The sequence below is a fragment of the Embiotoca jacksoni genome, unplaced genomic scaffold (genome assembly GCF_022577435.1).
Source record: "Embiotoca jacksoni isolate LCO1_2020_lvr unplaced genomic scaffold, fEmbJac1.0.p SCAF_5, whole genome shotgun sequence".
NCBI lineage: Eukaryota > Metazoa > Chordata > Actinopteri > Embiotocidae > Embiotoca > Embiotoca jacksoni.
In genome coordinates, this window is record NW_027185403.1 from 3,280,122 (window position 1) to 3,289,441 (window position 9,320).

Below are 9,320 nucleotides of genomic sequence, written 5' to 3' on the forward strand. Positions count from 1 at the left end.
TCTGCATTGCACTGATTGTTCCCATCGAGTACATGAATAAATATTCACTGATGTATTCAATACAAAATAAAGGAAAAAGATCATGGATTTCCTCTTCAGTAACAGTATGATATTGTTTTGCATTATTCATATTTATTTCAAATATTGAGAGGTTACACGAGATCAGTCTGATAAGAAATAATAATCATAACAATAATAAAAAAAAAAAAAAAAACATACAAATAATAGTAACATCATGATGAAGATCTACCTTCAGTTTACACAGTCAATATTAGAAAAATCAAATGCTACCTATTCAAATCTTTTTCATCAGGCCATTAACAATAACATCACAGCAAAAATCGAATCCGTCCTCACCATGCATTTTTTTATTGCATGTCTCATCCTGTTTCATTCACCTCAACAGGAATAACATGCTGGATTTGTGTGAAGATATTTTAAATGTCCATTATTCAGGGGGACATCCCTTTACTGGTGTTCTCTTGTGTCAGAGTATATACACTCCTCTGGTAGGTCCCTCTTGTTCTTATGTCTTATAGCTTTTCTTGAGGGAAAATCCAGCGCCGCATAGTTTCTTTCTTCTGCTTCACCATCCTGCAAATTAATAATATTAGCGATCAGAGTTTAATATCATAACCAATTACTTTTAGAACATTTTTAAACTACACATTAAAAGCTATCGGACCCAGAGACCTATAAAGCATCCAAAGATTGATGATCTCCATTCTAACCACATTATTGAACCAGAATGAACTTTGTTTTGGTCAACTGTTTAGTTGAAGTAGCATAAAAACACAGAACAAAGCCATCCAGTAACTGCAAATTTCTCCTGTACTCAATCCCAGGTTTCCCATTCTGTGTTTTTCAACCTTAAAAATAAGGGTTCACTTTGTCCTCCATGATATTTATCTGATGTCAAAGAACCACGTCTTAGGATTCAAGTCTAGTCATGCATTTGTGAATGTTTAAATTATATTTACCGCATTTCTTGGTTGATTGTCAGCTGATCTGTCCCGTTCAGCATGATTGGAAGCCGTTACTTCTCCTGTTCATCAAAACAAGACATTAACTGTAATATACCTTGTTTTGCAGTCCAGGATTTAAAGAACTAATCATGATAAGGCCTCCCTTTGCTCTCCAAACAGCTGGTTTCTGTTCTTGACTGGTACTCTGCTGTTGTCGTCTATCCTGCTCAAGGTTTTCTGATTTCTGGTAAAGAGTGGTGAGTTACCCTGTCTTTTTCTTACCTCCAACCAGTCTGGCTGTTCACCTTTAACCTCTCCTTGACAAGTTACTTTTGTCCACAGAACTGATGCTCACTGGATGTTGTTTTGTTTTCTGTATCTCTCTGAGTAAACTAGACATTGTTGTGGTGAAAATCTCAGGAGATATGACGCCAACAATCTGGCATGTTGTTCCCAGACCACAATTCACTGTGAAAATAGACCGGATCTGGAAGAGCTCCATTGGGGATCGTTTCAAGTCGTTGGATCCTACTGGGCGTAGACCTAGGGTTCATTTTAAAACTATTGGAGGAGCCATTAACCAATCAGCATTGACTGCCATAAGTCGTATGTTGTGCGCTGAAACTTTTCCAACCTCTGCCGTTGTTGGAACAACTTGGTCATCACACTAAGCCACTCTGACTGGCCGTTTCTTTATCCATCATCCAGAATGGCGTGCCAAACATTAATGCGAACAGGATTTCCAGACTAAAATCACAGCCAAGACTGAATCCGTGGGCAATAGTCAAGCAGAGCCAGGCCAACAATCATGCATTTTTTTTCTGGATATTTGAAGTGAATGTTAACTGAAGCTCCTTACATATATCTGTGTGATCAATGCAATATACAGATGCCAAGTGATTGGCTGCCTGAATAATCCTAATCTTACTGAATAAGTAGCATGCAGGTGTTCCTAATAAAGTGCCGGTGATTTATTTGTTCTTTTGACAAACCTACCTTTACCATATTTACAACCTGGCTTTTGCTTTCTGGTGAGAATCAGAGCGGTATTCAGGAGCACAGAGCAGGTGAGCAGTGTCCCGAGCACAATGACAAGGAACAGTTCTTGCCCTGAAATGAGAAGACGTGTGTTCTGCTTTTAGTGAATTGTTAGAAGTTGTCAACATTAACAAAACTGACTGAGCTCAATCCTTACTGAGTTTCATACAGATAGTTTTTATCAGTCAAATTAGGACTCAGACTTTTTTTTTCAGGAAAAGCCAAAAGCAACCGTTTAAAGACACCAGTGACGTATTATCCACTTGATGATTTCAGGTTAATTTCGATTTTTAGGCTGGAGTTTATGGCATTTTAATCTTGGATTGTGTTGCATTGTAAGGTCTCATGTTAACAACACCCCAGTGACATGATCACAGGAGAAATTATGTAAACTCTGTCAAATTGAGCCCCACAGGAAATGGTGGAAAACACATACAAAAGAACAAAGAGAATTAGGTTAGCGGAAGCAGCTAAACTCAACCTCAGAGAGAACAAGTCCATCTGCAACCCAGGGCTATTCAATTTCAATAGTAAGAGGTCCGTATAGGAAGATTACTGGGGCCCGAGGGCCACACTTAATATTTTATGAATTAATGTCTACAAATAATTCTTAACGTTAATAGATATATTAGTGCATGGAATAAACCAATAAACCATCCTTTTCATGTTATCAGTTTTAGACAGTAAAACACAAGAATGAACATAGTAAAACATTATGTGCCTGTTTATGATACTATCAAAACAACTCCAAGCAGACATAAAGTGCTTATCTTAGGTCCATATCCATATTTGTTAAAGGTGAAACAGTGAAACAGGATCCACACAGGCATTTTCTTGCAGGCGACAGAAAATTTTAAGCGGGTCGTGTCCAGTCACAGTTTCAGTAGCCCTGCTTTAAACTATATTAACTAGTTCATTGTCTATTTTTTTTTCTTTTTATTGTGACCCTTTAAAAAAAATAGAAAGTCTACTCACTGCCCCTTAACAAATACATTATATACAGTATTTCTAACAGTGAGGACTTCAACCAGATCTAATTTGGATCAACTTTCAAGGCCTGATGAGATAAAAAAAAAAATAAAAATAAAAAAAAAATAACGACACAAACATGTTATTATTTTTCTATTAGCTTGTCTCTTACCCATATTCACAAAAATCAGTAGAATAAATGTGATCAATATAGATGCATATTGACTTTGATGAAACTGTAAATACATACTTATTTCCACTTTAGTTCCTTCACCAAACAGGATCTCTCCACATGTGTCCACAGCACAGTAGTAGGTCCCAGCATCAGAAGAGTCTCTTATGGTTTTGGACAGACGGTAAACGCATCTCCTTTCCTTTTGTTCATAACTGCTGATATTGTCGGTGTAAATGATTCCTGGAAGGGATTGGAATCGGGCTTTGAACCAGTGCACACTGCATGCACCTGGACACTGATCTGTGTTTTCTTGGTTCTTGGAGAGAAATGAACACTGCAGAGTCACTGGCTCACCCAGCCGGACCGACTCCACATCTGGACTTTGTTTCACGTAGACAGATTTCTGCACATTTTTACGATCTGATTCACAAAAATAACATGAAAAGAAATTAACTATAGTTCTTTGGGTATTCACACAGTTATAGAAAACACAGTAAAATGAATATTCTTTACCTTTCACAGCCAAGAGTGTGCCATTAATAAAAGCTAATTTGTATGCCGATCCTGCTTGACAGAAATATGTTCCTTCATCTTCTTTGCTTATGTTTCTTATGGTAAGAGAATGCATTTTACCCACTTTTGTGACATCAAATCTTGGGTTGTCAAATTGTTCTGCGAGGTTTAATTTGGCAAAAATTCCCATGGCAACTGTTTGGACCATGTATCCAAAATACAGCCTGTACCAGTAGAACAAGCTTGTTCCATCCTCAATGACTGTACATGTTACAGTAAAAGTATCACCAAGTTCAGCCACAGTCAAAGAGACCTGTTGAGGAACCTTCTGAGTTTGCGTCAAACCTAAAGAAAAGAGACCAACAATAATAAGACAGGGAAAAACAACAACTCAATCTTAACCTAGAAAAAAAAAAAAAGTGGTTTACACTGGTTCTTATCTTACAGTACACAAGAACTGTACTCACATAATGTACATAGAAGAATCAAAGCAGAAAGTCTTCCGATCATCACGCTACTCTTGCACAACTGATCTTCCCACTCAAAATGGAAAATGTAGTCACAAAATGATCAAGGTATGCAAAATGGAAATCCGGGTGATTGGCTGAAACATAGAAAACGTGCTTCCTGTACAGTTTTTTTTTTCATTGAAAGGTGAAGATTCTGAAGCAATATTCGAACAACATAATTATGACTGAAAAATCTATTTTTTCTATGATTATATTTAGTAATCCTGTTATACAGGCAAACATAAATATCATTTGATTTTCAAAAAACTGTATTTTAAAACTGAATGTTTTTAGTGTCTTTTTTGATATCCAGTTTGTACTAAGCACATGGTCAAGAAAGTGTTTTAGGTCCAACACAAAACTATCAATAAACAAATAGCCTGGAGTTGTAGTCACAGACCAGTGTTATTAGGACAAAACAGTAGTTACTTATTTCTGCAAATTTATAGAGTGGTCTTGAAGCAAAGGCAACAATTCGGGAGAGATTAAATAAAAGATATATCAAAATTAATATTTTTAGTGTCCATAATGTGTTGGACAATAATACAGTGGATAATCTAGCTGGATTATTCAATTAAGTAATTTTTTTTTTTGCAGTTTTAAGGCATTTCAAACCTTTTTTTTTTATTCACTCAAACTGATAATGAAACTTGCAAAGTTTCTTGTAAAAAGCTCGGAGGTTCCTTCAGGAAATTCATTGAGACATTTAGAGTAACTGTCTCCTCTTCCTCTGAAAGCCTCTGATCCTTTGCTGCACCAGTGTAGTCTTTAGTGCAGGGTTGTTGGAGGACTGAAAGCCATTAATGGAAAGTAACAACATTTACTCGATAACTGTAATCGGTCAAGTGATGTAACTTTCAACCTCTCCAATACATTTCTGTGAAAAATATTAGTACTCCTTAACCTTACTGTATGATACTACAGTGTCTGGCTACTTTTCATATTAAGATTTACATTTAAAACATTTCATCATTTATAAGTTTAATGCATCAAATTAGCAAAAGATTTGTTTAAAATTAGGTCCTGCTCAATCAACTACTACATTAATGAATACAAGTACACAGGACTGACAGGGGTCATTCCTGTAGTAGTAATAGTAGTAGTAGTACTTTTAGAGTGCTGTATTGCCACTTTATTCAATCATCTGAATTCTTCTTTCACCACTGCTAAAACCATTGTAGTGTGATTTTACAAATGATCAAATAAATTACTTATTGTAAGTCGAATCCAAGTGGTAACCCAAGGTGACATCAACCACTAGTTTGTGGAGGCCTTACTGTTGTTTTGAAGCCTCCAGTCTGGCACCTTGGATGTCACCATCTTGTTTTTTTGGAGCCCGAAGTGACCGTATTCGGAAGGGCTAGGGAGAAGCGAGCGGTGAATTTGACTCAGCATCAAGCAGCAACAGTGATGTAACCCATTGGTTTTTGAGCGGCCATTATGAAGCTTCGATTTCGGATTTTGGCCTGCGCCATCTTGCCAGTTCGCAGCGGATTTTGAGCCAGCATTGACCATATTTGGATGAGATGGGGGGGGGGGGAGCGAGTGGTGAATCTGACTCAGTCTGATTTGAAACCCGGTGATACACATCCCGCCCACCGATATCTGTAACCTCACTGCACCAACAGGCCTGTCAATCAACCAGACACAACCCAAAACCACGGCTTTTTGGAGTTTATTTTCTCATTAATGATGGGATTGTTTTCAGATGGACAGCCAGAACACTAATAACAGCAGTGACTTTAGCTCACAAAACCGAAATAACTCATGGAAAAAATTTATTGATTTAGAATTTGAGTGGGAGTCTATGGAGCCGGAGCCAACCTCTAGCGGCACTCGGGGGTATTGCAGCTTAAGGCACTTCTGCATCGGTCTCATTTTTCATACCCAGAAGCTCCAGCCACTTTTCTATACAAGCGATTCTAAGACCTCGAGGGTACTATGCCCCGCCCACCTTTACCAGAAATTTGTCTGCTCCCCAGACATTTCAATTAAACCAGACACACCCTCAAACATAGCTCTCTTTGAGGCCTGATATCTAATTAATTCTGGGATTATTTTCAGAAGGACCACCAGAACTGTGATAATAAGAAGTGAATTCAGCAAATGATGTCATTATGACTAGTGGAATAAATTAAGTAAATTTACACTTTTTCAATGGGACTCTTTTGGAAATGTTTTTTTTCAAGCCCCTTGTACCGTCAGAGGTATTGCACTTTAAGGCACTTTTGCATTCGCCTCACTTTTCAGAGCCACAGTCTACGTACCTTTTTATATAACTAAAGTCTATGGTTTACTCTGTTTTCACTGGTCTACATTGAGAACAACTTTAAATTGTGCATGGACACAAAACAAGGATTTCTGAGGCTTAAATTGTTGAGTGACCCACAACGTCCACGACCAACAATTCGCGTATCTTTGTCTGACAGGATTTTGCAAGCATTTACAGTAATCTGCAAGAAACCACAACTTCTTGAGCAATTCTCTGTGGTGACAAACGATGGAGAGAGAAAACAAAAAGAGACCGATGGCTGCAAGCACTTGCGCAACCGAATGTGATGCAAATCTGCCCTTTTTATATTTGTTCTACAAATTTTTGTCATTTATCGTAGCCGGAAATGCAAATTACATTTTCCGCAGTTTGAAAGCCCTTGAAGAGAAATTTACCCGATTGTATAGACTTACACTAAATGTACCTGAAAGTTAGTGTCTGGACTTCTTCGAAACTAATTTAATTGTGGGAAATGTTCATTATAAAAAAATATCCAATCAGACAAAGTCAGCTTTAACGTGGAGAAATAGAGACTGTGCCTTCATCACAGTATTCTGAGCCATGCTTTGTTTTATCTATGACATTGTTGGCCTGTTGCTCGAGTGATTCGTCACGCTGGTCCATTCTAAAGTATTTCAACAATTAACTGATGCACAGAAAGTTTTGATGAAATTTTGCTCACACATCTGAGGTCCCCACAGGATGAATTATACCGATGTTTGTTATATCCCGACGTTCACCCTCAGAATTTTTTGTTTGTTTGTATTAACACCGCCAACACCTGGAACACTAAAGTGATGCTGCTCTACAGCTGGCAACGTCTCCTCTCCATTCAACAACAGCACCAGTACTTTTGTTTGTGTTTTGTTCTAATTTCTAGGGGTAATAACAAAGGGATGGTTTCAGTCCCTCCAGGAAATACCGATCTTGCGATCGCAACAATTAACACAAATTCAAGCAAACAATATTTTTTTATTCCCACGATTTTTCTGCAAACAATGTCATCAGCAGAAGCTGTGCTGAAAGCATTGACAGCATGAAGTAAGTCTTTTCAGGCAAATCTGGCTGTATTAACACAAATAATTCCTCGTTTACAGTCAGCACGGCTCTCCTCCTCTCATTTACCTCAACAAAACAAACCCTGCGTTCCGGATCGCATACGATTTATTTTTACTTTTAGTATGGACTACAGCTTCCCTTAACAAGTACTGTATATACTGTTGCATGTAGTATGTATACAATTGGGACATACTACTCCATCATAAAAATGTGTCTTGAACTTTGATGCACTTTGTTATATCCGTCACGATCCGTAGCGCAACGTTTGTAGTAAAAAGAAAAAGGATGTGATTTAGAACAAGTAAGATTCCTTTTAATGCCGCTTCTTCTTCTTCTTCTTCTTCTTCTATCTTTTGTGGGCGGAGCATTAGCGCCATCAACTGTCTCAGCGGCTCAGTCGATGTGACGTATCTTCTGCTGCGCAAAGGATTGTAAGTCAGAGCAGCTCGAGTACCATGCTGGCCTGCATACTGCAAAATACGACCAGATGTAGTAGGACATACTGGTACTTTTGGCATCCTACATCTAACATACTATGTATTGGTACATACTAAATCTTTTTTTGGCCTACTAAACAGTATGCTAGTATGGATATTGGAACGCAGGGCTACAAGAACTTTCAGCTGACTAAATTTGGTTGAACTAATTGATTGTTTTTTAAAGTACAAATGATGTCTATCATTCTTGTGTTTTGTAGTTCCAGGCATCAACATCCATATGCATCTGTTATCATATAATAAGCAATATTCATACTAGGTTTGTTTTTCATTTAAATTCAATGTAATTATGTTATTGATTTATTTACAATGGATCTGGACTGACTGCAAGTCCATCAATGTACCAAGTGAAGCACAGTGCAGCCGTACAAGACCAGCTTTGTTAGATTGAAAAAGAGAGTGAGACAGGAAGGTCGACGTGTGATTTGGATTGAAGTATCTCAACAACTGCTGGATGGTTTGCCATGAAATGGACAGTAGCTCTGGTTTTTGTGAGTCTACACCATCTCTCTTGGACAGGGGACGTTGTTTGAGCTTTTGTTCCTGTGAAGGACATGATGTCAGAAAGATCCAGCCTGTTAATCTCTCCTTCAAAATACTGTTTTGCTTGCTACTGCGTTGCTTGCTTGTAGCTCCAAGGACAAAGACAACCAACCACCCAGAGATAGACAAATCTGGGTCACAGTAAAAAGTGAAAAATCTGAATCATCGCAACAAAAAGAAAGAGAGGTGATATGCCTCTCAAAGCCCAGGATCACACAAAATATGGCAGGAAGTGTGCTTATTCTGTCACAACCAATCAGATGCTTTTTAAAGTCTGACTTATCACAACCGTCTCACCTCCTTTACTCACTGAGATACCAACTACATCCCCATGAAGACATCAATGTCATGGTGGTCGTGTTATGGATTGCATTGCTCATTTACAGTCAGCACAACTCTCCTCCTCTCATCTCAACAAAACAAATTTTGCGTTCCAAATTGCATAAGATTTATTTTTACTTTTAGTATAGACTACAGCTTTTCTTAAAATGTATCTACTGTTGCTTGTAGCATGTATACAATTGGGACATACTACTCCATCATAAAAATGCATATTGAACTTTGATCCACTTTGTCATATCCGTCACGATCCATAGCGCGACGTTTTCAGTAAAAAGAAAAAGGATGTGAAGAAAAGGCATTAAAAGGAAGCTTACGCGTTAACTTCCATGCCTTTTCTTCTTCTTCTCCTCCTTCTATCTTTTGTGGGCGGAGCATTAGCGCCATCAACTGTCTCGGCCTTATGTTCTTCTAACACAGCATAGCAACTTATTGTAGTCC

General features: G+C 38.0%; 1 protein-coding gene across 1 annotated transcript; it reads right to left on the reverse strand.

Annotated features, from left to right (window-relative positions):
- Positions 1-223: 223 nt before the first annotated feature.
- Positions 224-4,170, reverse strand: LOC138211503 (uncharacterized). Its single transcript, XM_069171445.1, has 6 exons — positions 4,128-4,170; positions 3,661-4,005; positions 3,223-3,567; positions 1,962-2,075; positions 981-1,045; positions 224-594 (listed from the first exon to the last, which is right to left on the reverse strand). Exons 1-6 carry the CDS (start codon positions 4,168-4,170, stop codon positions 469-471), a joined length of 1,038 nt encoding a protein of 345 aa, XP_069027546.1. The 3' UTR covers positions 224-468.
- Positions 4,171-9,320: the final 5,150 nt, after the last annotated feature.

Coding starts and splice junctions, on each gene's coding strand:
- LOC138211503 (XM_069171445.1), bottom strand. CDS start 4,170: ATGATCGGAAGACTTTCTGCTTTGATTCTTCTATGTACATTAT. Junction 4,006..4,127: donor GATTCTTCTATGTACATTAT/GTGAGTACAGTT, acceptor TCTTTTCTTTAG/GTTTGACGCAAACTCAGAAG. Junction 1,046..1,961: donor AGGTTGTAAATATGGTAAAG/GTAGGTTTGTCA, acceptor TTTGATGAACAG/GAGAAGTAACGGCTTCCAAT.